Source organism: Carcharhinus amblyrhynchos, chromosome 4 (genome assembly GCF_965287045.1).
Source record: "Carcharhinus amblyrhynchos chromosome 4, sCarAmb.v2.hapA, whole genome shotgun sequence".
Lineage (NCBI taxonomy): Eukaryota > Metazoa > Chordata > Chondrichthyes > Carcharhiniformes > Carcharhinidae > Carcharhinus > Carcharhinus amblyrhynchos.
This window is the reverse complement of record NC_137327.1, coordinates 68,745,374-68,761,429: the sequence shown is the minus strand read 5'-3', so window position 1 is coordinate 68,761,429 and position 16,056 is coordinate 68,745,374. Positions and strand designations below refer to the sequence as shown.

The 16,056-nt window shown below is 42.0% G+C and overlaps 1 protein-coding gene across 1 annotated transcript in view; it reads right to left on the bottom strand.

Moving 5' to 3' along the window:
- Nucleotides 1-15,816, bottom strand: part of LOC145342614 (gamma-aminobutyric acid receptor subunit gamma-4-like) — a 229,624-nt gene extending 213,808 nt beyond the window's left edge. Inside the window, exon 1 of the mRNA XM_080188158.1 lies at nt 15,425-15,816. Within this exon, the coding sequence (XP_080044284.1) occupies nt 15,425-15,477 (53 nt within the window). The 5' untranslated portion in view covers nt 15,478-15,816. The remainder of the gene's footprint in view (nt 1-15,424) is intronic.
- Between the last annotated feature and the right edge of the window lie 240 nt (nt 15,817-16,056).

The following is a 16,056-nucleotide window of genomic DNA, read 5'->3' as shown; positions in this document are numbered from 1 at the left end:
TATTCTTCCATTCCTTCATCTGTTTTTAGCTACCTGGATCTTACGTATGCTTCTTCTTTCTTTTTGATTAAACCCACAATTTCTCTGGTTTTCCACGGCCTTCGAATCCTACCTTTCTTGTCCTTCCTTTTTATAGGTACATGCCTGTCCTGCGCTCCTATCAACTGCTCCTTAAAAGACTCCCACATGCCAGATGTAGATTTACCCTCGAATAGCCTCTCCCATTCAACAGCCACCAAATCCTGCCTAATCCAGCTGTAGTCAGCCTTCCCCCAATTCATCACCTTACCTAGAGGACAACGCTCATCTTTTTCCATGACTATTCGAAAGTTTACAGAATTGTGGTCACTGTTTGCCACATGTTCCCCCATTGAAACTTTGATGACCTGACTGAGCTCAGTCCCTAGCACTAGGTCCAGCTTAGCTCCTTCTCAAGTTAGACTATCAACATATTGTTCCAAAGAACCTTCCTGGACACGTTTTCAAAATTCCTCCCCATGCAGACCCCCAGCCCTAAGGGATTTCCAGTCTATTGTGAGGGAAATTAAAGTCTCCCAGTACAACAACTCTATTTTTTCTACACCTGTCCAGAATCTCCTTACATACCCGTTCCTCAACTTCTCATGTGTTATTGGGAAGCCTGTAGTATACCCCCAGCATGGTGACTGTTTCTGAGCTCTACCCCATAACCCCACACATCCACCATGGCTAATCCACCAAACCCACACATGTTTGGACCCCAAGGGGTAATTTAGCATGGTTATTTACAGCAATTTATCAGGTTGTTGACTGCCTGGCCTCAGGGTTTCTGCTCCGTTAAAGGTGAAGACCCTGCTCCAGGAAAACAGGATTGGAAGTTCTTCAAGGCCAGCAGTGTCACCAGATGTGGTGGCCATTCACATGGAGGCGGCTGCAGAATGAAGATGAACATATATGGCCGAGTGAGGGGCCATGTTTTCCTGCAGAACAGACCCTCTCTGCCCCTGGCCCTCAACTAAATTACCAACCTCCTTAATGGTAGACACGTCTCAATGACAGCAGGGCGAGATCCAAATAGTGCAGATCATCAAATGTTTCCTGGAAGAATCCAGTTGCAAAGAAATTGCTCAGTCATCAGTTGATGCATCTCCTCAGAAACCTCCTTGGGAAGGACAGTTTTCTAAGTTATTAATGGTTAAAGAAGACCTCTTTGATTTGAAAACCTTGGTTAATTGTATTTGCAGGTATGAACAAAATGTGTTATCTCTACTTCAGCTTTGTTATTCATCTTCCTTTTAAATCACAGGAACAGGGATTTCTCGTGGGGAAGACCCATCTTCCAGTCCAGCACTGTACTCTTTTTGGAGCTTATTAAACAGAGGCAAAAAAGCTCTACTGAAGGACTCCAGAGCACTGACTGACTTGTAGGCAAAGAAACAAGATAATCCTATCCTTTCAGTGGCCTCTTCAGCAGCCTGTGTAACAGCATCATGACACCAATACCATCATGTGACTGGATGGGACTACATTCATCAAGTTCCGTTCTTATCTATCTTATTTTAATCTGATTATCACACACAGCAATTTCCCTGTCCACTCCTGCACCATTACCTTGATATCCCTCTTGGATCTACCCATGACCTCTCCTAATTCTCATCTACATGCTGCCGCTTGGCAACAACATTCAGAAGGTTTCATCTACACTGACAACATCCAGCTCTAGCTTCCCAGAACCATTGTCCACTGTCTCAGCTCTCTACATTAGATACTGGGTGAGCAGAAATTCCTTCCACTTTAATATTGGGAATATCACTATTGTCATTGGTCCCCACTATAAACTCCATGCCCAAGCCATTGGTTCAAACTCTCTTCCAGGGAACAATCTGTTTGCTCTCTTAGTGTCATATTTAACCCCAGGAGAAGCTCCCAGCAACATACCTAAGACATCACTCTTTTCCATCTCCATAAAATTTTCCGACTCCACCAATCTGCTGCTTAAACCCTCCACCATGCCTTTATTACATCTAGACTCGACTATTCCAATAAGTTCATTGCAAGCCTCGTACAAACCCGAGACCATTCAAAACTTTTGTTGTTCATATCTCAATCTACACCAAGTCCTATTCACCTACTGCTTTGGTTGTCAGTCAAACAACACCTCAATTTTTAAATGCTCATCCTTGTTTTCAAAATCCCTCCATGGCCTCACTCCTCCTTAGCGTTTCCAATTTCTTGCCACAGCCCCCCAAGGTATCTGCAGTCTTTTAATTCTGCGCTTTTGAGCATTCCTGATTTTAATTGCTCCATCTTAACTCTGCCTGCAGCCTTCAATCTCTACATTACATACACTTGATTCCCTCCATATCCTTCTCCATCTCTTTCTTCCTTCACCATATTCCTTAAAATCTGGTAACCTGCTCAAATATTGCCTTATGTGTTTCAGTGTCAAATGTTGCTTTATCATATTACTGTAAAGTGCCATGCACATTTGCATTAAAGATGTTATGCAAATACAAACTGTTGTCATTTTGTGACAATAAGTATTTTTGCCTGAAATTGGAATAAACTTGGCTTATATTTCCTTGATATAAGAGTTTTAGAATGATCTAATCAAGGCATTTAATAATATTCAAACCAATACATGACCCCCTCCCCACACCCCCACCGACCACCCATCCTTTTCCTTTACCATGCCAGTTCACCCAGTATCCAACCCAGACAGATCTCAGGATCCATGTTGAGATTAAATAAAATTCTTAAGTGTATATGATGGATTTGCTATTTAAACAAAACCTTCACTGATGAAGCCCATTCATTACATTTAACTTCCTTCACATCCTTATGAAAACAAGTATTTGTATTCATAGGCACATTTTAAAGAGTTTAGAACCACTTGGAGCTGTCAATCAAACTGTGAACTGACAAATACGCCACCATGAAAGATGAATGAAAATGTGGGATGTGGGACTAATTCTGTAATGGCAACATTATGTAAACAGACAGAATGAAATAGCAAGATCTGGGCCGAAATTCTCAGATCACTCATGCCAGTGGGATTTTCCAGTCCTGCTGGCAGCGCACCCCACCCACAGGTTTCCCACTGGCATGGATTTACATCAATGGGAATTCCCATTGACAATGGCAGGACCAGAGAATCTCACCATCAGCAAACAACACACCACCTCCCACTGGCAGGAAACTCATGGCCAGGAGACTGGAGAATCTTGCCTCTGATTTTTACTAACCTGCAGACTGCTTTGCAGGACAAAATGATAGCTATTTTGACAGTTCTCTTGACAGCTATTTTGGGTTTATACATACATACATGTGTACTTACATACATTCATGTGTACTTTAACAACCCTAAATGGTAACTTACCACTCCCAAAGGGGCATTGTACCACTCCCTAAGATGTCCTAGGGCCACATTCAAGAGGATATTCTATCTTTCCAAAAAAACTCTGGCAGTTTTAGACCTTCTCTTACTTTGTCCATGGTGCACACCTTGTGTTTTAAACAATCCAATAGCCCAGATCAGATCTGGCTGAAGCTTCTGCATTATAACTTTGTGAATGTGGATTTGGAACCACTCCAATTCCTCTCCTCTGAAAGTGGCAGATCCAGGCATCCACTGCCATACTGCCAAAATAGTGTGAAAATTCCGTCAGTGTGAAAATTCTGACCTTTACTGCTGACTCACCTACTTAAAACTTTTAATATCCTCCTCACAGCTTACGTCGCCATCTAGCTTTGTATCATCAGCAAAATTAGGGAGGTTACTATCAGTATCTTGCTCTAACTCATTAATCTAGATTTTAAATTGCTGAGGCCTCAGAACTAATCCATGCAGCATTCAATGAGTTATAGCTCACCTGCTCAATATTATTCCCTTATTCCCTCATCTCAGTTTTTTGCCTATTAACCAATTCTCTATCCATGCTAATAAAATGCCCCTATCTTATGTATTAATCTTTTATATGAACTTGAACAATTGCCTTTTGGTGATACAAATACTACATGCTGTTAGCTACACCCTCTAAAAACCCGAATAAACTTTTTAGAGACAATTTCTCTTTCATAAAACCATGTCCTTTATAATAGACTCCAATATTTTCCAAATGATTGATGTCACTGACAGGCCCATACTTCCTTGTTTCCTCTTGCTCCTTTGTTGAATAGCAGTGTTACACTTGTTCATCCACTGGTAATGTTCTGGAATCTAGGCAATTTTGGAAAATTTTAATCAGTGCATTTAGCCTTTTAGAACCCTAGGATGTAGTCCTGAGGATTTATCAGTTTTTAGTTCCACTGGTTTCTCCATTAATTTTCCTCTACTAAAACAGGTAGCACAATGGCAGCACGGTAGTAGTGGTTAGAACTGCTGTCTCACAGCACAGTTAGGTAGATTGGCCATGCTAAACTGTTCCTCAATGTCAGGGAATTAACAAGGTAAATACGCCTAGTCACAGGTATTTACCTGGATGCTATGGTGCCTAGATGGGATTGTTGTCAGTACAGGCTCGATGAGCTAAATAGTCTCCTTCTGCACTGTAGGGATTCTATGATTCTATGACATTGATTAACTGATGTTCCTCACTTTCATTGGACACGTAGGTCCCATTATTTCTGCTAAGATTTTTGTATCTTCTGTTATGAAGACAGATATAAATATTTGTTTAGTGTCGCTACTGTTTCCTTGCTCTACGTTTACAATTGATTCTGTCTCAAGCTCTAACAGACAATTTTTTGTGGACTGATAGTGGAACGAAGAGGCCCGTTAATCGTATTTAAATATATTCAAATTGGATTCCAGTCATTACATGGCAGGATCCCCATTAAGTTACTGGCAGGGAGCAGGGATAATCGAACAGGGAGATCCCGCCAGTGTAAAAATCATTTGGGGACTCCCCCTCGATTCTCCGTCCCCACCGCCATTCGTGCCTGTAAAGGGAACTGAGAATCCACTTTTCTGTATATTTCTGGGTATTTCACTCTGACAGTCTGTCTATCAATTTGTTTCTCACTTGCTGGTTTCCAAAACTCTGCCTACCTTTGATTTCCAATTATTCTTTCCATTATAAACACCTTATTTTTAATTGGTACCTACTTTATTCAACTTCAGATGGTTCACTTAATCCATTGGAATTTTTGTTTCTCATTAGGATGTACATTTTCTTTGAGAATTTTGCTTTCTTTTATCTTCATTACTGCTGACCTATCTCAATATCAACTTTTGAAACAAACCTTGCCAGCCTGCACCCAATACCTAAGTAATTGTTATTTATGTACCAGAGTCTTGTTTTGGATCTCCAGCTTAATGAATTGGATCTTACTATGACCACTCTTCACTATAGGATCCTTTACTGTGAGATTAGTGATTAACCCTATTTCATGACACAATACAAGATCCAGAATACTCTTATCGCTGGTTGGTTCAATGATATATTCTTCTGAAAATTGTCTCAAATACATTCCAATAACTCATCCTCCAAACTATCTTTGCTAATTATATTTATCCAATTTATATGAAAGATTCAAGTATCTCCCTGCACCCTATCCTAATTAGAGCATTACTTGTGTTGAAAGCTCTGTTGTTTCGTATTCCCTGTCCAACATAAAGCTGTTATTAGGGGCCTCTAAACAAATCCCAGTGTTTCTAAACCTTGCTATTCTTAATCTCTAGTCCTATTGATTCTACTTCTCTGACCAAAGATCCTTTCCCGTTATTCTCCTTAGTTTTTTTTTATTATCAAGTCTGCCTTTTCCATGATACCTGTTTTTGTGTAAGGCGAGTATTCTAGAATATTTTGTTTTCAACATTGGTCACCTTGAAACCAGATATCTTTAAGGCTACAAGATCAAGTCTACTTATCTCTCTATTTATGGCTGTAATGTATCTATCATGTTGCAAATGTTTCTGTGTACTCAGAAAAAGAGCATTTCATTTGATGTTTTTTACCATTATTTCCTGCTTGCACCTTACTCACTGATGCAGTATTGCTGTAAACCCTGTGGCCCTTCCTGCCACACTGTTTCCTAAATCGACCTAAAATGCTGCCAGGTTTTCAGCTGTCTGGGGCTGTAAACTCCGGAATTCCCTCACAATTTCTCACCACTGCAGGGTATAAGAGATAACCTCTAATGTCCTCAAGAGAAAGGATGATGTGCTTTAACTCCCAAGCTGGTCAACTATCTCAAAAGTACTCAGCTGGCCAACTATCTCATTCTATTTCTTCGGAATGGAAGGTCGTTCAGCCCCATGAGCCTATCTCACCACTGAATAAGATTCGAGGTTGGCCTGTACCGCAAGCCTATTTTATCCTCCTATGTTCTGTTGCTGTACATACCACCAACAACTACAAGAACAATTTGCATTTGTAGTACCTTTTAACATATCTAGGTAATTCTTAGAGATGTTGTCAAACAAAATTTGACTGAGTCACAGAAGGTGATCTTGGGACCAAAAGTCTGAATCAAAAAGATTGGTTTCAATGAGCATCTGAACAGAGAAGAGAGAGATACATGGAAGAGCTTTTGGGAGGAAATTCCACAGCTTTAGACCCCAGGCAGGTGAAGGCACACCCATCATTGGTGCAGTGATTGGATTATTCAAGATGGATGCCTGTTGCAAAAGAACAACAAACAAAGAACAATACAGCACAGAAATAGGCCCTTCAGCCCTCTAAGCCTGCGCCGACCATGTTGTCCTATCTAGACCATTGCTTATATCCCTCGATTCCTCGCTTATTCATATGCCAATCAAGGTGTCTTAAATGTGGCTAACGTAATTACCTCAATCACCTCACTTGGCAATGCATTCCAGGGCCCCGTGATCCTCTGTGTAAAAATCGTCCCCTGCACATCTCAACTGAACCTTTCCCTCCTTACCTTGAACTTGTGCTCCCTTGGAACTATCATTTCTGCCCTGGGAGAAAACTTCCAATTGTTCACCCTATCTATAACTCTCATAATTTTGTAAGCTCTATCAGGTCACCCCTCAGCCTCTGTCTTTCCAGGGAAAACCATCCCAGTTTATTCAAACTCTCCTCATAGCTAATTCCCTCCATATCAGGCAACATCCTGATAAAGTTTTTCTGTACTCTCTCCAAAGCCTCCACGTCTTTCTGGTAGTGTGGTGACCAAAATTGGATACAGTATTCAAATGTGGCCTAACCAATGTTTTATACAACTGCAACATAATTTGCCAACTTTTAGACTCGATGCCCCATCCAATGAAAGCAAGGTGCCGTATGCTTTCTTCACCACCTTTTCCACCTGTGCCACCACGTTTAAGGATCTGTGGACCTGCAGTCCCAGATCACTCTGTGTGTCTATGCTCTTGATGGTTCTGCCATTTATTTTATAGCTCTCAGCTGAATTGGATCTACCAAAATGCATCACCTTGCATTTGTCCAGATTAAATTCCATCTGCCATTTCTCTGCCCATTTTTCCAGCCGATCTGCATCCTGCTGTGTTCTCTGACAATCTTCATCACTATTTGCAACTCCACCAATTTTAGTGTCATCCGCAAACTTGCTAATCAGACCTGCTACATTTTTTTCCAAGTCATTTATAGATATTGCAAACAGCAAAGATCCCAGCACTGATCCCTGCAGAACACCAAAAGTTACAGGCCTCCATTCAGAAAAACACCCTTTCACCACTACTTCTATGGCCAAGCCAGTTCTGAATCCATCTGGCTGATTCACCCCTGATTCCATGAGATTCAATCTCTTGTACCAGCCTGCCATGAGGAACCTTGTTGAATGCTTTGTAAGTCCATATAGACAACTTCCACAGCCCTTCCCTTGTCAATCAATTTTGTCATCTCCTCAAAAAACTCAACTAAATTAGTGAGACATAACCTCCCTCGTACAAAACCATGCTGTCTGTCACTAACAAGACCATTCAGTTCCAAATGTGTATAGATCCTTTTCCTAAGAATCTTCTCCAACAATTTCATTATCACTGGCATCAAGGTCACAATGTGTCCCGGGTGGGGGATACAGTGTTGCTGGATATTACAATGACCAGCCATCTCCAACAGGCAAAATCATTTGTTTTTGGTCCTACCTGGACTACTTTTAATTTTAATGTTCCTTGTTTCTGATTCTGAGCCAAAGGCAAGAGCTAATCTTGCTCTATCATATAAAATTCTTTTATCATTTTAACCACCTCAAACCAATCAGTCGTCAATCTTCATGATAAATAGATATTTTGCAATGTGCTAAAACGGCTGTAATATTTCTCAATTAGCTGCCATGTGCTTGCTAAGTTTGAGATGAAACTAATTCAGTAGCTAAGAAGTGGCTTGAGGATTAAAGCTAAATAATCAGCGACTTTATGAGATTTGAGTGAACTGGAGGATTTCTCCACATGGAGCCAAGCACATTCAATCTCACACATTTACAGTGAGAGTTATCACAAGAAACAGAAATAGACTGCCAAAGATAACTGCTCTGATCATAAGATTCATGTATATTTACAGATCAATAAAGATCTCTCGCCTTCATACACCTGATTATTAGTGATCTTGCACCATCACAGAACTCTATTTAAAAAGAGACTCTCACCTTCACAAAGTTCTGATCTCAGACATCCTGCACCATTGGATAACTCTAGTCGCAAGCATCTTGCACTATTGGAAAATGCTACTTACTGATGTGCATCTCCATCAGGCTGTCATAAAGGGATTTCACACCATAGCACAACACTGATCGCAGGCATTTTCCATCAGCGGAAAGCCCTAATCACAACTATCTATCTTTATGGTGACGTAGTGACACAGTGGTTAGCACTGCAGGGACCTGGGTTTAATTCCAGCTTTGGGTCATTGCCTACGTGGAGTTTGCACATTCTCTCTCTGTGTTTGCGCGGGTTTCCTCCAGATGCTCCGATTTCCTCCCACATTCCAATGACGTGCCCGTTATTTGGATTGGTCATGCTAAATTGCTCCTTATGGTCCAAAGGTGTGTAAGTAGATTGATTAGCCATAGTAAATGTGCGGGTTTTGATCACAAAAGTTCAAATGGGTGTGTAGATACTCTGGGTCCTATCGATATCAGAAAAGGAGAAACTATTGGGCGTTTTAAAAAAGCATTAAAGTAGATAAGTCCACAGGACCTGATGGGATCTACCCCAGAATCCTGAGGGAGGCAAAGATGCAAATTGCTGGGGCCTTTACAGAAATCTTTGTATCCTCATTGGCTACAGGTGAAGTTCCAGAGGACTGGAAGATAGCCAATGTTGTTCCATTGTTTAAAAAAGGGCAATAGGGATAATCCAGGTAATTATAGGCCACTGAGCCTTATGTTAGTGGTGGGGAAATTATTGAAAAAGATTCTTAGAGCAGGATTTACTCACATTTGGAAACAAATGTACTTATTAGTGATAGCATAGTTTTATGAAAGGGAGGTCATGCCTCACGAACTAGATTGAGTTTTTCAAGGAAGTGACAAAGATGATAGATGAGGAATATTGTATACGTGGACTTCAGTAAAGCCTTTGACAAGATACCTCATGGGATCAGAGGAGAGCTGGCAAGATGGATACAGAACTGGCTTGGCTATAGAAGACAGGAGGTAGCACTAGAAGGCTGTAACTAGTGGTGTTACATAGGGATCAGTTCTGGGACCATTGTTATTCATAGTAGCTGGTCTAATTAATAAGTTCGCAGAAGACGCAAAAATTGGTACAGTTGCAGATAATGAAGAGGATCGTCGGGGATACAGCAAGTTATAGACCAATCGGAGACTTGACAGAGAAATGACAGATGGCGTTTAATCTGGACAAGTGTGAGATAATGCATTTTGGAAGGTCCAGTGCATGTAGGAATTATACAGTAAATGGTCGAACCCTTAGGAGTGTTGACAGGTAGAGAGATCTGGGCGTACATGTCCACCAATCACTGAAAGTGACAATGCAGGTGGATAAAGTAGTCAAGAAAGCATACTGAATGCTTGCCTTCATCAGTTGGGGCATTGAGTAAAAACTGGCAGGTCATGCTGCAGCTGTACAGAACCTTAGTTAGGCCTCATTTAGAATATTATGTACAATTTTGGTCACCATACTACCAGAAGGATGTGGACACTTTGGAGAGGACACAGAAGAGATTTACCAGCATGGTGCCTGGTCTGGAGGGTATTAGCTATGAGGAGAGGTTGAATAAACTTGCTTTGTTCTCACTGGAAAGGCAGAGGTTGAAGGTGACCTGATAGGGGTCTAGAAGGCTATGAGTGGCATGGGCAAAATGGATAGTCAGATGCTCTTTCCTAGGGTAGAAAAGTCAAGTACTAGGGGACATAGGATAAAGTGTGTGTGGAAAGGTTTAGAGGAGATGTGTGAGGCAAATGTTTTTACGCAGAGGGTGGTAAATGTCTGGAACGCATTGCCAAGGGAGGTGGTGGAGCAGGTATGATAGCAGCACTTAAGGGGCAATTAGATGAATACATGAATAGGATGGGAATGGAAGGATACCGACTCCATAAGTGCATATAGTTTTAGTTTAGATAGGCATCATGATCAGCATAGGGATGGAGGATCGAAGGGCTGTTCCTGTGCTGTACTGTTCTTTGTTTTTTGTTCTCACATTATCACAGATCCATGATCACAAGTGCCTTGCACTATCAGAGTTCAGATCACTAAAGCAATTATACATTGTCACATTTTTCTGAACTTTGGAGCAATTAGGTTTTGATCAGATATCTCCTCTGAAATTGTTTGAAATATAACTGAGACTTTGATGATTTCCTAGCACTGATCATGAGGTCTAAATGTGGGAAGTCTCTGGCACTGCTTTGGAGAATTCTGATGACAGAGTTCAGCAGACATTGGGAGCTCAATTTAACTGGCTAGGCAGATTGATTAGTCCCACACCCCATGCAAAACGGTAGCCCCTCACACTGCCCAGGTGCCTGCTGGGACAGCTCCAACATTCTTTAGACTGAAGTCCTCATTCCAAAGATGTTTGTAAGACATGAACTTCATCCTTGGATGAATAAGGTTCGTCCAAAATGAGATCTAGAGAGAGAGAAAAGGTTGGAAGGTTTGGAGTCACTCTGTTTACTAAAGGCTTTCAAAATGTGGGGGAGTCAAGATTGAAGAACATATGCATGAGGAATGTCACCAGATCACCGTGGATCACAGGGTAACCATGGGTGGCACAATGGCATTGTCGTTAGCACTGCTGCTTCACAGCTTCAGGGACCCAAGTTTAATTCCAGCCTTGGGTGACTGTACCGAGTGTGCATGTTCTCCCCGTGTCTGTATGGGTTTCCTCCAGATGCTCCAGTTTCCTCCCACAACCCAAAAATGAGCAGGATTGGTTATGCTAATTAAAATATGTGGAGGTTAGGTGGATTAGCCATGGTAAACCATTGAATCACTACAGTGCAGAAGGAGGTCATTCACCGCTTTGAGTTTGCATTGACTCTCTGACACAGCATCTCATCCTGGCCCAGTCCCGACAACGTATTTACCCCACTAGTTCCCCTAACCTACACATCTTGGGACAACAAGGGACAATTTAGAGTCAAAGAGGCTTACAGCATAGAAACAAGCCATTTGGCCCAACATGTCCATGCTGCCCATATTTCACCATTAAGCCAGCCCCAATTGCCTACGTTTGGCCCATACCCTGCTATACCCATTTTACCCATGTAACTGTCTAAATACTTTCAACCCACGGCTACTACTACCTTTGGCAACCCTGTGTGAAAACAATCATCCCTCTGGGCCCTTTTGTATCTCTCCGCTCTCACCTTAAACCTACGTCTGCCCTCTAGTTTTAGGCTCGCCTATCTTTGGGAAAAGATGTTGACTATTAACTTTATTTAGGCCCCTTATTATTTTATAGACCTGTATAAAGATCACCCCTGAGCCTTCTACACTCCAGGGGAAAAAAGTCCCAGTCTATCCACCTCTCTATGTAATATGAACCATCAAGTTCCGGTAGCATCTTAGTAAATCTTTTTTGCACTCTTTCTAGTTTAATAATATCCTTTCTATAGTAGGTCATCAGAACTTTACAGAGTATTCCAAGCGTGGCCTCACCAATGTCTTATACAACTTCAAAAAGACATTCCAACTCCTGTGTTCAACGTTCTGACCAATGAAACCAAGCATGCTGAATGCCTTCTTCACCACCCTATGCACCAGTGATTCCACTTTCAAGGAGTATGAACCTGTACCCCTAGATCTCCTGGTTCTATAACTCTCCCCAGTGTTTGACCATTAAATCCTGCCCTGGTTCAATCTATCAAAATGCAACACTTCGCAATTATCTAAATTATAATCCAACCACTATTCATCAGCCCATTGGCCCAATCAAGATTCCATTGCAATCCTAGATAATCTTCCTCACTCTTCACTATGCCACCAAACTTGGTGTCATCTGCAAATTTACTAACCATGCCTCCTAAATTCTCATCCAAATAAGTAACGTAAATTACAAGTAACGGTAGACCCAGCACGAAACACTGAGGCATACCGATGATCAAAGACCTCCAGTTTGAAAAACAACCCTCTACTATTACCCTGTGTCTTCTGTTGTTAAGCCAATTTTGAATCCAATTGGCTACCTCACCCTGGATCCCATGAGATTTGACCTTATGAAACCATGTGGTACCTTGTCAAATTTAGCATGGCCAATTCACCTAACCTTCACATCTTCGGAGTGCGGGAGGAAATTGGAGCACCTGATTGAAACCCACACAAACATGGGGGGAACCTACAAACTCCACGCATACAGGCACCCAAGGCCTAAATCAAACCCAGGTACCTGCTGCTGTGAGGCAGCAATGTTAACCACTGTGCCACCATGCTGTCCTTAAACCAGTGGAGAGTTTTTCCCCTGATCCCCATGACTTCAGCCTCTCTAAGCTAGTCCCAATTCTCTGTGTTTGGCCTCTCTCTCTATATCCATTTTACCCATGTAACTGCCTAATGCTTTTTAAAAAACAAAATTGTACGTGCCTCTACTACTACCTCTGGCAGCTTGTTCCAAACACTCACCACCCTCTGTGTGAAAAAATTGCCCCTCTGGACCCTTTTGTGTCTCCCCTCTCACCTTAAACCTATGCCCTCTAGTTATAGACTTCCTGACATTTGGGAAAAGATGTTGACTATTTAACTCACCTATGCCCCTCATTATTTTATAGACCTTTGTAAGATCACCCTTAAGTCTCCTACACTCCAGGGAAGAAAGTCCCAGTCTATCCAGCCTCTCCTTGTAACACAAACCATCAAGTTCTGATAGCATCCTCGTAAATCTTTTCTGCACTCTTTCTAGTTTAAGAATACCCTTCCTAAAATAGTATCACCAGAACTGTACACAGTATTCCAAGACCTTACCAATGTCTTTTACAACTTCAACAAGACGTCCTATCTCCTATATTCAATATTCTGACCAATGAAACCAAGCATGCCGAATGCCTTCTTCACCATCCTGACCACCAGTGACTCCACCTTCAGGGAGCTATGAACCTGTACCAATAAATCTCTTTATTCTATATCTCTCCCCAATGCCCTACCATTAACTGAGCACATTAACTCAGGTGGTGATTGAAGGGTGGGGAGATGGGTTGTTTGAGGCTCTCTCTGATGCCTCAACTTCACCCCAGCTTGTCCTCGATTAAGTCTCTTGATGTATTTAAAAGCTTCCTGAATGAACCTTCTCCATTTTGATCAGTCACAAACTAGGGACTTTCATGAATTGGTGTGATGTTCGATCTGTTCAGTGATGCTTTGGGGATATCGCTAAAGCAGTTCCACTGTCCTGTTGTGACTGAGTTCTGAGTGGAACAGTTGCTTCAGGATTCTGGTGTCAGGCATGCCTGACAGATCTCACCTAGCGCAGCTCGTTTTGAGTGATTGACGCCTCAATGCTGTACGAGTTTGCTTCGGAGAAGATGTTGTTGTTGAATTGCCTTTTGTGATCAGATTTGTCATATCTTGCGAAGATTCTGCTGGTGGTACTTCCCCAGTGCTTTGAGCTGCCAGTTGTAGGTTGTCCAAGACTCTGAAGCATAAAAAAGTCTGGGGATCACTGCTACCCAGTAAACCATAACTATAATCTCAGGTTTGAGATCCTGGTCTTCAAAATACACTCATTCACTCATGTGGTTGACTCGTAAATGTCTTCTGAAATGACCGAGCAAGTCATTCAGTTCAAAGGCAATCGGGGATGGGCAATAAATGCTGGCCCAGCCAGTGACACTCACATTCCATGAATGAATATAAATATATGCATTTAAACACATTTGCACATTATACTTAGACTCATTCATAAATTGCTCTCATTCATACAGAAACATCCTCTCACATTGCCACAGAAACCACAAATACAAATTGCAACAGGGCTCCAGCATACCCCACTTGGGATCCTAAGGGTCACTGTAGATATGAGCCTGGAGCATTACTGAGATATGCTCTCACTCTGTGCCTGAGCTCACAGCTGAAGGCTCCAGAGAGCTCTCGTGATTATGGGTGCTCTGCACCTTTCGATTCAGCCATGCACTTAGCTCCTCCTTAACAGAGAGAAATGGTTCTGGAGCTAACATTTTTGAGTCTGAAAACCAATGCTCACAAAACTCCTGGTTCAGAATGTTCAATGATTGAACACAGGATAGTGAACTCACATTTGAGGTGGCATTGAAGAAACTGCACTTTGTAATAGCTACACTACCTTCATATGGAAACTGGAGCTGCTTTCCTAGCAGCAGAGATGTCTAAGAGGAGATTTATTTGAGGTGTTCAAAACTATAAGCTGTTTTGATAGAATAAATAAAGGTTAATGTTTTCTTTAGGCAGAAGGTAGAGTAACAGTAACTAAAGGGCACAGATTTTAAAGTGATGAGCAAAAGAAGCAGAGGAGCAATAAGCAGAATGAGTTATGGAGTGAATTGTTATAGTCTGGAACCCGCTGCCTGAGAGAGGAGAGGAAACAGATTCAAGAATATTCAAAATACAAAAACACTGGGAGATCTTGAACTCGAGGGAAGCAGCATTATTAAAAGGGGCATTCAAGGCAAAGACTTCAAATTAATGCCCCATCTCACCATGACCATAGCAACAGGACTACTGGTGTGATTTTAGTTTAAAAAACAAGAGTTAAACAATAAGCAAGAAACCCAGCGCGGGTGAAAGCCTGCGCATAGCCGTGCGCCACCACCTTTTGGAGGGGCCTGTTCCTTTAAGACCTCCATCGCCTGAGTTGATCAGCACTTATTGCTGACTCTCGGTAACCGGGATCTCTCCAGGGATGCAGTGCCCTAACCCAGGCAGAGAGAAAGAGAGAGAGGCTTGGAGAAGTCAGGTCGTAGAACCATCATCTCTGCAACAACGTTCATTGAAAGTTCCATTAAAGAGAGAGAGAGAGACGAGTTAAGGGAAAGCACAGGCTGAGAGAGGTGGCAAACACACTGCACACACACCACTATAACTTACCTCGCTTGCATGACCGACTGAAGGCAAAGGAGAATGAAAACTTTAGGGGACATCTCTGGCTTGCTCCACAAACTGGGAACTCCTGGTGTCTCAGCAAATCACAGACTGGCTTCCAGTCCAATTCACAAGGAACATAAAGGGTTAATCGCCAGAAGAGTCTCTGACACACCACTGATTACTGTCCAGCATTCACCACGGAAACAAGTTTGTTTCAGTAGGATGTTTTCTTTTCCTCCCCACAGGACTTAGAATTACAGATGGTTCCGGCTCACTGCTTGGTGATTTTTTTTTAAATAATGGTTTCTGTTTAAATTTCAGTTTCACACTTTAAAATGTGTCCTTCGGAATCCCCAGATCCACTGAATGTTGCTTTGATCTCAGGTTCCCCTCAGCTTCTCACACAAGTACAGACAAAGATCTGATTTCCCTTCTGTTCACTCTTGTGAGAAAAGGATTGCACGTCTGTCTGTTCTCTGCATTTCTCCGCCTGACGTTGTCTTGTGTGAGCGTTTTTTTTTAATGTCGCGATCCCGTCACTGAGAATGCTTCCAGAAAATTCAGAGAGTTGGTGTTGATTTTGGGATGTCTGGAGCGGGGGCTGAACGGCTGCTTTCCCAGCCCAGGTTTGGCTG